A 14,893-nucleotide genomic window follows, 5' to 3' on the forward strand; every position below is an offset into this window, starting at 1 on the left:
GAGATGTATATGCTTTGCTACTCTGGGTCCTTAGTGATGTCAAGTAATTTTATTTCAGCTGAGTCTAGTGCCTGGGCTCAAATTTTCCACAGAGGAACAAAGGTTTTCCACATAATGGCAGAATGAGGACAGCATGTTTGGCCAGCCTACAATGAGTAGGAGCCTTCTCTTGTGTATGAGAATGTGTGTCAGTCTTAGAACATAGGCTCAGAGTGTTGTGGTTAAAAGTCTGGAATAATGTAATATAATTAGGATCGATGGAGTGAACAATGATACCCTAGTAACACTGAGAACAAGGAACATGGCTATACTAACCTTTGACACCAATGTTTCGAAACACACAGGCCAGTAGTAATTCAAAGGTACTGAGCACCCTGTCACTCAGAACATTTTGGGTTATTTTTAAAGAAATTAGTATATTTCTTATTAGTTTGGTGAATAGCACACTTAAGAACATTTATTCTAGTGATGACTTGATCCACTTTTCCAAGAACAACATCATTTAGCAATATAACACTTCCATGATAAGATCACATGCTCCTCAAAAAGCCTTGTTATTGTCAAAGGTGTTTATTAAAGTGCACAAGTAGGTGAGAAACAACAACTATACACAATATTTACAAAAGTCCACAATACTTCCCATTTGGCACCAGCAGTGCACTCCATATACCATACACCATATATCATATACCATATAGCATACACATCTTCCTCTAGAGCAGAAGAGGAGACATTTAAATAGCCTCATTTTGTTCTTATTTGAAGGACTGGACCATTTTCACCAAAAGGGTGTCAATGATACAGATATTAACTCAGGAAAAGTGAACTACAGATGTCCAGTTACAAAGTAAAGCATGAATCTAGTTTTTGGTTACATTACCCTTTGTCATTTCCATAGAGTATAATGATTAATGAAAACCAGCTCATGACAAACTTCCCTAGTAGTTTGGTTTGCCAGTTTCAATGTCATCTTCTTCCTGGAATGGTGGCGTTTTTGTCACTGCCTGATAGGAAACTTCTCTGGACCTCTCAGTGATCTTGGCAGTTGTACTTCCATCTCCTGCCTAGAAAGGGTGCCATGGTGCTGGTGTTGGTAGGTCTTTTCTCAGGATCTGGCTTTCAGGAGAGTGCAGTGGTGATGAAAACTGAGTTATTCCTGTGATTGGGTCTGGATAGTTAAAGTCTCCAGCTGGATAGAATGCCATAGTCAGAGAAGTTCTCAGTTCCTGAAATTCCTGGACTAGTCTCTCCTCATGTTCTTGCTGTGTCACCAAAAATCTGTCCAATAGGGCTAACATCTTTATGCAGCTGTGCTGGTGGTTTTGGCACCTTTGAATGAGCTGCTTTAGCTGTGGGACCTTCCTCATCAGACTCAAAATATTCCACCGTCCCTCTTTCTCATTTACCTCCACCTTGGGCAAAATTGGCTCGGCCTTCTGAAAACACACACCAGTACTTCTCTTTGGCATTTTTACTCCTTTGTGGCCTGCCATCCCACTGCTGGTGCCATCTGTCACACTTCGTGTCTTGGTGCATGCTGCTGATGGCAAATGTGAAGTATTGTGTATTTTTGTAGATATTGTATGTTATTCTCATTTCTCACTTACTCGGGCACTTTAATTCACACCTTTAGCACTAACAAAGTTTGTTGCGACTTACCACTGTTTGAAGAAAAGACAGAGGAAGCATATTCACCCCACACCAAGATGCGAGGTATGACACACATTCATACTCCAAATGCTTTCATCCACAGCCAAAGGGCAGTGCAGCAGTGACTCTTTTTGATGCCAGAGATATGACACACCTTTCACGCAACATGGGTTCATGTGACAGACTAAGCCTTCTCAATACGATCACTTACATACATCCATAGAAACACACAACCACGCTCACCAAATTGGCAACAGGGCAAAGAAAAAATATTACAGTATCACAAAAATGTGGAGCCAAATTCTCAGAATGTTTCTGTTTAAGGTGTACATTGTCTCATTCCATGTGATTCCTGGATACACTGTGGAAGTCCATGACTCTGCATCGGACAAGCTGTTAGCGGTTAAAAAATACTAATTATTTGGCAAACTAGGCATTTGTAGAATGGCTGTACATGACTTACTGTCCTTATAATACTATTAAGTAGGGGGCACAAAATGAAATGCTTTAATGCCCTCCAATGTTTCAACATTTTTGTAGACTCTCCTGTAAACAGACTTTTCTTCCAGTCCTGACTACCACACTGTTGGAGCAGAGACTGAGCTTGCTCTGTGGAGCCTTGGCCCAGCTGGGATCATGTAAATGGCCTGGATTGTGAAGGGGTTTGTGTTGGGTAATTATTGTCCCAGTTCCTCCGGGCCACTCAATTTGCATTCTATCTGGCAACCCTTTTGTACTTGTCGAATAATCTGTACTTCGAAATAGGGCTTTGAGTACGGCAAGTGGCTCTTTCATCGGAATATTTAGGCATCATTATTGATTGTCTCCAATGCTGGCTCCTGTTAATTTCAAAAAAAGGTATAGTGTTGTATGTGTGAGGTCTTTTTTCTGAGCTGCAATGTGATTACAGTACAGTGCAGAGCAATTCAAATGAGCAACAGGCTTGATATTTTTTAAATTGTTTATTATTTATCTATTATTTGTTTTTATATTTCTATGCGCTGATTCTTCCACTTCAACTGGTAGTGATACATTTGCAACAAAAATGTCAGGCTTGGTACAGTCCTAATAATCAGCTCATATCAGGCATGGTTTTCTTTCGATGCAATGTCAATTTGTAACCCATTATTGTGTAACTGAAAATGGACTGACAAGGGTTGGTTTTCAAGTCAAAATTACTACTTTTCTGTCCTTTTCATTTCTGATTATTTTCTCTTGAGTGAAAGGTATATTTTATCCAATTTAAGAGGACAGTTAAAACCCTTTCACCTGAATTGTGAACTTGCATCCCACTGCCAGTTTTTGAAATATGATTTTAGGCACAATTTTAGGTATCTTTCTTGTCCGTCTATTATCTGTCTTGTAAATTTATTGGTGTTACTATCTTTTAATATGGTCATTTTACTGCTATAATCAAACATTTCCTGTTGGGTATTTTCAGTTGTTTTGATCTGGAAAATGCTAAGAAGGTTTACAGCTGCAGAAGCTGCAAAACGTATTACAGACTAGATAGAAAATCATAATAGCGATTATTAAAATACTAAATGTTAATATATTAGCAATGTACCTTAAATCTGTAGATCTATAAACTTTATAGGATGAAAATTTCACTCCATGTTAATCAATGCGTTATTTTTATAGGATTAGTCTCAAAGTGTTATCTAGTGCAAATTAAGTTAAATGCCTTGATCAAGGGCAAAACTGAAGGGTAGTTACCTAGGGAGGACAGTAAGGTATGGGCTTTTGATATTATTGTGTTGATATCTAATTGTCTTAAAGGCACACATTTGCTGTGTAAACAGCTTGATCATTTGTTGTTAGTGAAGGTAGTTTTGTCAAAGCAGGGCTGCTCTGTCTGTAAGGCGTATAAGACAGCAATGGTATTACTGCAAGATGTAACAATGAATGAATTGGTATGTGGTGGTACCAAAGTTTCTTTTGTGATTCACAGGGTATGATGTACTTGGAGGAGCGCAGGCTTGTACACAGGGACCTGGCAGCCCGTAACGTCTTGGTCAAGTCCCCCAGCCACATCAGGATCACCGACTTTGGCCTGGCACGGCTGCTGGATCCAGATGAGAAGGAGTATAATGCTGATGGGGGCAAGGTTAGTCACGAGGGTGGTCATGAGGACAGGTCTTGTCACGTGGCTTTATCATTGTATTGCCAAATTAATTCAGGGTTTTTTAGTTTGCACTGTACATCTGAAAATCTGAATCCCTGAAATCTCTTAATATAATAGTTCCGATTTTGTCCTGTTTTTCTTCAGGCTTCCCTTCGTCTTCCTTTTCAACCAACCTGTATCATATATTTTAATATGTTATAATAATATTAATAATAATAATAATAAGAATATTTTTTTTATTTTTTCATTCTTATTTTTTATTATTTTTTTCTTCTTCTTCTTCTTCTTCTTATTATTATTATTATTATTATTATTATTATTGTGCTCATCCCTACTTTGCGCTACCTCTTTCTTTTCTCACCGATGATGATTTTGCCTTTTTCTTCAAAGACAAAGTCAACTCCATAACGGACATGTTCTTGGCATCTACCTGCCCCAATCCTGCTAGATTTCCATGCAAAGTCACATTCTCTGCATTTCAGCCTTTATAAGAAACTGAACTCTCTGACCGCCTGCTGTCACACTGAGCCACCATCTGCTCCCTCAATCCTATCACTTTGCCTCTCCTACAGGGCATTTCCCCAGAATGTATCTCTTTTATCTCAAAGATCATAAACTCCTCACTCACCTCGGGTTGCTTCCCATCCATCTTCAAAACTGCCCTCATTTCACTGCTTTTGAAGAAACTCTCTCTGGATCCGGACAGTCCAGAACTACCTGTCATCAGCTGTCCAAAACTGGACATTCCCCTGGATAGCTCTTCTTGCAGTATCAGAAGCTCTCCAGTCAGCTTGAGCAGCCTCCCTCTCCTCAGTCCTCATTCTCCTCGATCTTTCTGCAGCATCTGGCTTTGTCAAGCACTAGATTCTGCTTTCTTCTTTTGGACAGCTTGGCACCAAAGGAATTGCACTGAAATGGTTTGAGTCCTACATATCAGGTAGATCCTACCAAGTGGTCAGGCGGGGCTCCTGATCCTCACCCTTTCTCAACTGGTGTTCCACGGAGCTTGGTACTGGGCCCCTTACTCTTCCAAATCTACACCTCTTCCCCTAGCCCTGACATCACCTCCCATGGATTCTCCTACTTCTGCTATGCTGAGGACACTTCCTCTACACAGCTCCTGATTCAGGCCATGGTGATATCCCACCTGGACTACTGCAGTTCTCTCCCGTCTACCATCAAACTTCTCCAGCTGATACAGAATGCTGCTGCACAAGTTGTGTTTAACCTGCCAAAGAGCTCACATGTATCTTCCCTCCTCATCTTTCTGCACTGGCTTTCCATAACTGGATTGAATTCAAGATTCTAGCTATGGCCTACAAAACCATTAATGTATCTGCTCCCCGAAACCTAGAAGACCTGAACAATTGCTACACTCTAATCAGACTGCTGTGCTCTTCCTCCTCTGCCGGCTTGGTGGTCCCACTTACAAGAGGTTCAAAATCAAAAGCACAAAGGTTCTCTCTAGAAATGGCTCTCTACATTTATGAAGGGTCTCAAAAGTCCTTAGTTTCAAACTCACTTCTCCCCTGGTCTCATAAGTGCTCAATAAACGTGTACTGTACATGCTTGTTATGTTTAAAATTTTTTTATACCAATTTGTTTAATAATGGAAAAGCCTATATGCTGCTACTCGTGTAATGTACAATAGTTCATATGGTGGTATGTGGGAAATTGACTGTACTCAAGAACTTTGTGTCTGCATCCAAATCTCTGCTTCTGTTCATGTAATGCACTTCTGGTATTGTTCTCTGAGATGTGTGTCACTTTAAAGAAAAGAATGTGATAAAATAAGAAATGCAGATGTAAACGTGAAATAATAATAACAACAATAATGGTCATTGCCATAAATTAATAATAATGAGACTGTCACGCCCGCCAACTCGGTAACAAGCGACACCGGCAGCTGATCAGGGTCCGGGCACGTAAAAGGGCAGCCTGGACCATAGGAAGCTGCGGAACCTTGTTCAGCCTCGTTACTCACTCGCGCTCCTAGTAATTGCTCCTCGCCCCACTCCTTGCCTCCTCACCCCGCTCCTCGCCTCCTCACCTCCTCGCCCCACTCCTCATACTCGACTTCTTGGCTTGCCACAACTCCTTGCCTGTCTTCTGGATTACATTTCTCGGATTCTCCCTTCGGACTACTTTCACACATCGGTTTCTCTTGCCTGTCTCCTTGACCATGTCTTCTGGATTGCCCCTTGAACAATCTTCCTGTGCTCCGCACTTGGGTCCGGCACACCCGCTCTGGGGAAACACTGTGACAGACTGACACATTCTTAGTCATATACTAGATTTTTTCCCTTTATAGGAGTTCCAGTAGATTAGGGATGAATGCCTGGTACCACTGGATATTGGGCATGGGGGTACGTCACTGTTATAGTGTCATAATTTACCCCTCTGCCTCGTCCCTCTCTCTGTTTTCCATGTATCAGTATGATTGAATGCATTAGATGCATCATAGTCTGCTTTACATTCAATGAACCTCCAGGGAAGACTCAGTAAGTGCAAATCCTTGCCTTTTAACCTCTGTCCATAGCTTGGACAACATTTACATTAACATTTGCAGCATACAAAGCAGAGTAAACAAAAGATACACATTAAAACAGATACACATGCAGACACACAAATCAAGAAGTACAGTGAATTACTCAAAAACCCCCATTTTTGCTTGCGCACATTACACAAGTAGCTGTATAATAGTATTGATAGGGAGCAAGCTGTTATTTTTTTTGAACACGGAAGTTGTGTTGGTGTCTGGAGTAGATTGGAGATCAAGAGATAAATGAATTGGAAATACAAGCAAAGAAACGCAGTGTTTTCACACCACCACATTATTCAGGAATTAATTTTTGGTGCTCAACTTGCAGCAGCTTCATTTGGATTCAGTGCCCAGTCTTGCTCAGCATCCCACCAGCCATTGTTTAGAACCATGGTAAAACTCTTTGCAAGGATATCCTTTATCCAATATGCAGTGTGATAAAAGTTACTATATATTTTCAATACGTTTTTGTGATGAATATTCAGAAACATACCCAATTATTCTTGTCTACCTCTTCTTTTTCATTCACAGATGCCCATTAAATGGATGGCATTGGAATGTATTCACTACAGGAAGTTCACCCATCAGAGTGATGTATGGAGCTATGGTGAGATATAATTTCAAGAGACCCTTGTAGAAAAGGAAGTAAGAAAAATCCACAGTAGAATATTATATTTACACCCTATACAGATTCCTTTTCATTAACTTTTTGTCATTTTATTTATGTATACTGATGGATAATTACTGAAACCTTTCAGGTTTACAACTTTAGGACACAGATCTACTTTGTCATCATAGTATCTGCTTTCTGCTGTGTCATGAACAAAGAAGAGTATCATTGTGTTCTTTGGCCAACAGGAGTGACAATCTGGGAATTAATGACTTTTGGGGGTAAGCCATATGATGGCATCCCAACCCGTGAGATTCCAGAAATCCTAGAGAAGGGCGAGCGGCTCCCCCAGCCACCTATCTGCACCATTGATGTCTACATGGTCATGGTGAAATGTAAGGCAGCGCCCACGAATCACTGACTGCACCTTGAAAGATATACTAGTTTCATTAAGTTTGAAACACTATTGTCAGGTACACATACACAACATAAGGACAACGGAATATGTAGATAAAAGTAACAAATGGTGAAAAACTAACATGTAAAGTTGTCAGGAGTTTGGGAGTGAAATTGGACTGAAAAACACATGTTTTGAGACCCTTTTTGAATATTTTCAGTCAATTTGTTATCATAGCCAGTTTGTTACGCCACATCAGGGCCAAGACAGAGAACGGGCATTCTTTCAGTTTTGGATCTCACTTGCAATCACATTTAACTTTAACAAAGCGATCACAATTCTTACTGGGCTGTTACACCTGTCAGCTGAATTTGTTCTGCTGGGGAACTTGACTTTGACACCTATCATAGCTCACATCTATCCATGAAGTCCCTTAAGGTGGTCACTTAACCTCAGACATGATGTGATGACTGCTTCCATACTGCACCAAAACCAGTCTAGGAGGAGCTATGTGGAAACATATAGTTTGAATTTGGCACAGTTAGGAGATGGTTAGAGAAACTGTGCCATAAGTATCACCGGTGCGCCTCTATATAACACACTTTGTGGAGGCAACATTTCAGAACACCCTCAGGACTAGAAAAGGCCCAGATTGCATTTCTTTTGCTGGGTTTTCCAGGGTGAGTGAAAATCTTCTGCCCATGATCCCTAGGTTGGATGATTGATGCAGATAGCAGGCCCAAGTTTAAGGAGCTGGCAGCAGAGTTCTGCAGGATGGCACGTGACCCACAGCGCTATCTGGTTATCCAGGTAACACTTCTGAGAATCGGGCGAGCGCTATAAACTAGCATGAAACATTCAGAAAACAACTGTTTTGCTGTGGTTCTCATTTTCACTTCTCTGCTCTTGAAGGGTGATGACCGCATGTTGCTGCCCAGCCCCAGTGACGGTAAGTTCTTCCAGAGCCTGTTGGACGAGGAGGAGTTGGACGAGCTGACGGATGCTGAGGAGTACTTGGTCCCGCATACATTGAATGCAGCGCCAGCGTACTACATGCCACAGCCATGTGTGGACTCCAACCGGGTAGGACATCAGCAGGAGAAGGAGTGTGGAGAAATGTTGCTCTGTTCCTCTTGTCTGCAAGGGGGTTTGTTTCACATTGTTTTCTGTGGGGCTGGAAAGACTTTATCTGCAAGTGCAGGTTTGTGCGTCTGTTCATTTTGGTGTGTAAATGTGTTCGTGTTCGTGTTTTTGTTTCTCTGTGTGTACAATCTTGTCTAAGTGTGTCTACATGTAAATGGGGACAGTTGTTAGTGTAGCGGTTACAGTGGCTGCTTTCGGATCCATAGGTTGCAGGTTCGATCCCTACCTCCGGCTGTAGGACCCTTGAGTAAGGTGCTTACCCTAAAATTGCTCCGGTAAACTTACCCAGCTGTATAAATGGGTAAATAATTGTAAGTCTGTAACTGTAGTAATTGTAATCTTAACACTGTAAGTTGCTTTGGAGAAAAGCTAAATGAATAAATGTAAATATTTTGGTTTACTTATGAATATGTTTGTTCTAGGCCAAAATTATTTGCATGCATGTTAAAGTATGCATTTGAATTTTTTTGTGTCTGCATGTTGTATGTGTTTGTGTGTCACTAACAGGGTACCTGTGCTCTGTGCTGTAGGGCTGCTTGTTCCATTATTGTAATCATTCATAATATCGAAGGTCATTCCCAGTGCGACTTCGCTAAGGAAATGGCCTGTTTCTGTTCAGAACTCATGGTCTTTACAATGTTTCTGTGTTCCCTTTTCTTTCTGGGACATCTGAAGAAGGTCCCTCACGACACTGAAACAGATCAGTGAATCACACCGATTGATTTCTCTTCCACCTCAGCTTTTCCTTTTCTGTGCCCACATGTGGCTGGGCGAGCTGTCTGCATACAGATGAGGACCATCAATCCCCAGAGCATTTTACTGTTGTAAATACTTCTCTTTTTTCTATTTGCAGCACAAATAGTCGCTTGGGATGGAAGATGCTCCTGTGAAAAGTGGTGCATCTTTGAATCTAAATTTTGTCTGTTTTTAGTTGTTAAGCTGCTGTTTGAGTGTAGATTTGAATCCAGGGTCTGAGTAATTTGCCCCCATTTTTCCCCTTCTTTTCACAAGTCAGACAGAAGGAACGTAATGGTAAATTGCCTTAACCATAACCCTTTGGTGCTCTCCTTACCAAGAAAAACCACACGAGTGGTCACTATTGAGTCAAATTTGAAATTTTCCCCAAAGGTACTTACCCCTCAACTTTTTTTTCGGTTTTTTAATCGTTAAGCTTTTAAAATATAAGGATGTGGTAATGCACAGTAAACTCAGGCTGTCCCATTCTCCAACTTTCCTTAGGAAGGCGTTATAAAGGAGGGACGTAAACAAATTACAGTCTGTGTCCATAACCTCTAAGCTTCCTGCTGCACCTGTATGAAATGGACTTGCTGGATGGAAAGTGTAGAGTAGAGGCTATAGGGGAATGATGGCCTTGAAAGGGAGAGATGGTACAGGAGATGGGGGAGATAGGTGAGGGAAGTTAGGTAGAAGTTACAGAAAAAGGGGGCAGCAGAAGAGGCAAGACAGAAGAAAGGATGGGTCAACAGCGGAGACTGCCGTGTCTCCAGCCTTCTGTTTATTCCAGTCCAGACCCCCTTGGTGCTGCCATATCAATTTACACTGACACTCCCCTCCAGCTGGCAGTCCCACAACTGCTTCCTCACACTAGCAGGAGTTCTGGAACCACCAAGCATATTGTGACATGAAATATGGGGAGAGCCACATTAGAAGGCCTCAACCCATAACATTAAGAAACTGGAGAAATATCCTCAAAAAGATCTCGACAAGTCACACTTTCATGTTATGTAGTTAACTCTGACATTGTGCCTTCAATATTCTGTCCTTGTAAACAAGAAACATGTATTTTTAATGTCATAAAAAATGTTGTTGTCATCTTCGTGGATAATAGTACTTTTTAAAATTGATTTTAGGTACACATTTTGTACCCAGGAACATTTTTTCCGTCACACATAATGTTCATTAGAATAGGAATTCATCTAACAGGGTAATTTATAACGGAGAATGACTTAACCATGTTAGGCGAAGCCTGAGTGCACTTCAAATATCTCAGCTTTTAATTGTCATTTCATTAAAGTTTCAATCCATGTTTTCTGTTTTTCTTTTTTTTTCTCTCCAATGTTATGTATGTATGTTATGTCTTTGTGTAAAAGATTTTTCTTCCTTTGCAGTTTAATGGACAAACATATACATTTCTCACCTTTGCTGTGAGAAAGTCCCGTTGTAGAGGGACACGACCTGATGCCCAAACTTCACATTACAAAGGCTATACCAGTGACACAAATACTAAGGACACAAAGCGTCACTTCTCTATCTCCCTCTTCCCTCTCATAGAATCAGTTTGTGTACCGAGACGGAAACTTCGTTGTACGAGAGCCGAGGCCAGTCCACTCTCAGGATGGAACATCACCCTCCGGTGGTCCTCTGGAGCAGCGGCCTGGGGTCCAGACCCCCGCTCTGGATGAGGTGCACTACAATGGCACCCTACTCAAGCAAACCTCACCTCATCCATCGGAGGAGAGCAGCCTCCAGCGCTACAGTGCTGACCCCACTGTCTTCCTGGGGGAGCGCGCACTTCGGGGAGAGGCAGACACTGACAGCTACATGTCCCCAATGCAGGACAAGACCCCTTCAGGTGCCCTAATTGCATCATGACTGAACTTTACTTCAGAAAAGTGTCTCCTTCAGAGCATTTCATTGTGATAATGTTCAAATTCCTTTCGTTTGCTTGCAAAAACAGAATCACTTTGAATTGTGAAAAATGTCAGTAAATTAATCTCCAGCAATGGTCCTTTTTCAGTGGTCTGTCTGCCAAAAATGAGAGATCTCATTGTGTTTTTCCTCGTATTATTAGAACTCTTGCAATATTCCACAATATATTATATAAATATTCTTACAATATATTTATAGCCCTAAATACTGCATATAATTTGAAATACTTTATCATTTCATTTGACATGATATTCTAAGGTTGAATGTTCACAGATTTTGGATATTCTAACTGCCCTTAATGCGGTGTCTTTGGATTCACATTGTTTCATACTGTTTCAGCAGAACTGCTGCTTCAGGATGATAATTCCTGGCTATGTTTGATTAATCACACAGAGACAAAATAATCAGCAGTTTTTACATGGAAAGGATATGTACCTATTAGCTGAATTACCTGCAGTACCACAATTAAACACCCATATTGTCAGTGCTTTCGGGTGATGACCTGATCTGGCTTTTTTCCCTCATCAGCAGACTATCTCAACCCAATCGAAGAAAACCCCTTTGTCTCACGGCGCAAGAATGGAGATTTGCATGTAGAGGACAACCCTGCATACATCGGTGCCCCCAGTGGGCACTCCAAGGTGGAGGATGAGTATGTGAATGAGCCTTCCTACCTCAACACTTTCCAGAACACAGGAGAGCAGGACCATGAGGTCCTGAAGAAGAGCAGGCTTCTCCCGCACACTATAGCTACCACCCAAAACATGACAACCAACCAAGTTGCTCAGCCTCCTCAAGCCAGCCATTTGCTTCACCAGGTCACTATAGGCCATGCCCATCACCCCACCCAGTCTAGCCACTCATCCCAACTTATTCCCTCTGGCCACAATGGCAAACCTGCTCTGCCGTGCCATGGATTCCACCCTCTGCACCATGGCCAAAGCGACCAGCCAGCCAATTCTCCCCATCCTGGCCATTCCAGCACCATAATGCCAGACAAGAAGCCTAAGAAAATCTTTGACAATCCTGAGTACTGGCACCACAGCCTCCCTCCTAAGGTGAGTCTGCAAAACCGAGAGCACTTGCCAGAATGTAACAGTAAGATGTTCTACAAACAAAATGGCCACATCCGTCCTGCGGGAGCTGAGAACCAAGAGTATTTGGCCGAGTTCTCCCTCAAGCCAAACACAATGCTGCCACCCCCTCCTTACCGGCAGCGGAACACCGTGGTGTAGCAGCAGGGATGGGTGAACTCTTGCACTTGTCAAAACCAGGTTCCTGTGCCAAACAACTTCATATGAGGCTTTTGATTCCTCCTAGACTGCAGTTAGTAGCAGTAATCCTTGTGGATCCCCACCTGACTGATATGATGCTTGAGCAAACATTCCTTTGTGGGAGAGGGTCACAGGACATCAGACCTCTCAGTGACTTCTCTTCAGTGAATTGACATGTCAAGTTCCCAGCTAACCACACCTTTCATCTTCCTTGTACCACAACCGCTTCTTTTGGAAATAGATGCTTGTTGGATAACACAGTCTTTCTTAGACACTCCAGTCATCCATCTTCATTCTTATTACACTCAATATACAGTGTTGTAATGACATGGATTGGTGTAAAACGCATAAAACAGTGAAGACCATGTGGCAGTGGATGGGAAGTGACTACAGGGGTAATTGAAGCCCTGAAAGTGTAGCTCTTTAATTTTTGGCACCCTGGGGAGTCCTTACCAGTGAAGTCAGAGGTAGCTGAAAAGAATTTGTGGATAAACCTGTGGTGGAATACATTAAATAAATGTTTCATTAAATAAATGTTTCAGAGAAATGTATCACCAGCTGAACTTTGTTGGAAACATTTTATATTTAGGCATATTGTAGTTTCCGATATTGTCTTCACACCTTTTTTGTTTCCATCTTCTGGGTGTCTTTTAAACATGCAATTTCAATTGGCTATATGTCCATCCTACCATCACATGACAATTTGCTGTTTTTATGATAAATATGAAGTGGCTGAAAGATGTTCACATATTATGGTGGTAATTTCATACAAAAGACATGTTTTATTATATTTGTAGAGTGCAATTAAAACCTTAAAGATCAGTTCCATTCCATGTAAAATATGCTCAAAACACTGCTAAATATCACTGAATTTTTTTTTTATTTGTGCCATTTAACACTCTGGTGCACACAAAATATTGAATTGCCATTGTCTCCACGCTTTTTCATTCAATCACAGTAGAAATGTAGAAAAGTCTCATATTGTGCAGCAGCAGACTGTAATTTGTAGTTTCAGAGCTCTGATCTGTACTTGGGTTGTCAAGGACAGGTTTTCCTTAAGGGATTTTTAAAAATATTTTATGTTTGTGCAGCATGACAGTGTACATCATCAGATGTACAATTTGCTGGTAAATATTATAAAATCATAATTCCCACAACATAGTAATAAGCAATAAGCACTTTCCTGATAGTTGTGAAATCAGAGACCTCTGAAAATTGTCATTTGAAAGTTTTTGCATAATGCAGGGATTAACTAAAAGATTCATTTTAAAAGTTTAATGTTCCTTTCTAGTTTTAAAGCAGTGAAACCCTAATTAAACCAGAATATTGTCCAAGCAGCTGACGTAAGCTTGAGGAATTGTCTCTTGTACAGTTGTACTCATTTGGTGATTTCCCAGAATCACTCGTGTCCCTCTGACTGGGTATTTTGCACCTATAATGCACCTTATTTTTCATAATTCCTAAACGTTTAAACAGTATAAACACAAATACATCTGTGTTGCTAACAAAACATTTGTAAAACACTATTTTCACTGTATCTGACATTCCCTCTATGTTGGTTGTGGCCTTTGTCTCCAGTTATTTCCCTGTCAGTCAAGTGTCAACATATTGTTAGCCAGGTAGATCATGAACCAATTCCAGCTCCCTTCCCTCAAGGCTTACTGGTCAACAGAGACTGACGACATGAGCTTTTATATTCAAGTACATTCTTCCATCTGGCTCCAGTCAGCAAGTAAACAAGTCCTGATCTTGTGTGCCTTATTTGTCATATGAAACTTTGCCAGTTTGTCTTTTCCATTCTAACACACAGAAACACACACATATGCACGTACACATCTCCTATGGGGAAGCAGAGACAGTTCCACCTGAGATGTTTAAAGACATAGCCATGTCTGATAGGACTAGGAGACTAGGCTGACATTTGTAAAAGGAGCACAAAAGCATCCAAAAAAATTTAATTTTGTACCAAAGGTTTGTTGGCATTTTTTCTTTTTCTTGCTTTTAACCGAAATAAAGCCAGATGAGGAATAGTTTTGTAGAGATCAAGTACGGCAAGGAAGACCTTTATACGTGACAGAGCTTGCAGATGTAGCACAGCCACGTAGCCAAAGCTTGCTCTGAAACACTAAACCCACCTCAAACATCCTCAAGGTTTCTTATTCTAATTGGCATCTTTCCACATTGTGATTATTTTGGTAAATCGTCCATAGATTTTATCAACATGAGTGCAACAAAAGACACAGTTGAAATTGAATTTACATATGTAAATATATTACTGTGAGTATTGCCAGAATTTCTTGTAATTTGTTTTAATATTAGTCTCAGCAAATTTATTAGTCAAATTTTCTTAAAGGCAATAAGTCAGTCCTCTTTGACTGATTTGTATGAGCACTGTCCTCTTTATCGTTCTGATTTCTAGATGGAACATTAGAGGATATCCTTGATTTCTGTTTCAGACATTAACATTGATTTTTCTTTAACT

The 14,893-nt window shown here is 40.9% G+C and overlaps 1 protein-coding gene across 2 annotated transcripts in view; it reads left to right on the forward strand.

Annotated features, from left to right (window-relative positions):
* LOC108922269 (receptor tyrosine-protein kinase erbB-4-like) overlaps positions 1 to 14,893 on the forward strand; it is a 122,336-nt gene extending 107,443 nt beyond the window's left edge. Inside the window, exons 21-27 of one of the 2 annotated variants that reach the window (XM_029252892.1) lie at positions 3,602 to 3,757; positions 6,849 to 6,924; positions 7,176 to 7,322; positions 8,037 to 8,134; positions 8,237 to 8,407; positions 10,760 to 11,060; positions 11,666 to 14,893. In XM_029252892.1, coding sequence (XP_029108725.1) covers positions 3,602 to 3,757; positions 6,849 to 6,924; positions 7,176 to 7,322; positions 8,037 to 8,134; positions 8,237 to 8,407; positions 10,760 to 11,060; positions 11,666 to 12,372 — 1,656 coding nt within the window. In that variant the 3' untranslated portion in view covers positions 12,373 to 14,893. The remainder of the gene's footprint in view (positions 1 to 3,601; positions 3,758 to 6,848; positions 6,925 to 7,175; positions 7,323 to 8,036; positions 8,135 to 8,236; positions 8,408 to 10,759; positions 11,061 to 11,665) is intronic. The other variant, XM_029252895.1, reaches the window with a different exon arrangement.

Source organism: Scleropages formosus, chromosome 1 (genome assembly GCF_900964775.1).
Source record: "Scleropages formosus chromosome 1, fSclFor1.1, whole genome shotgun sequence".
Lineage (NCBI taxonomy): Eukaryota > Metazoa > Chordata > Actinopteri > Osteoglossiformes > Osteoglossidae > Scleropages > Scleropages formosus.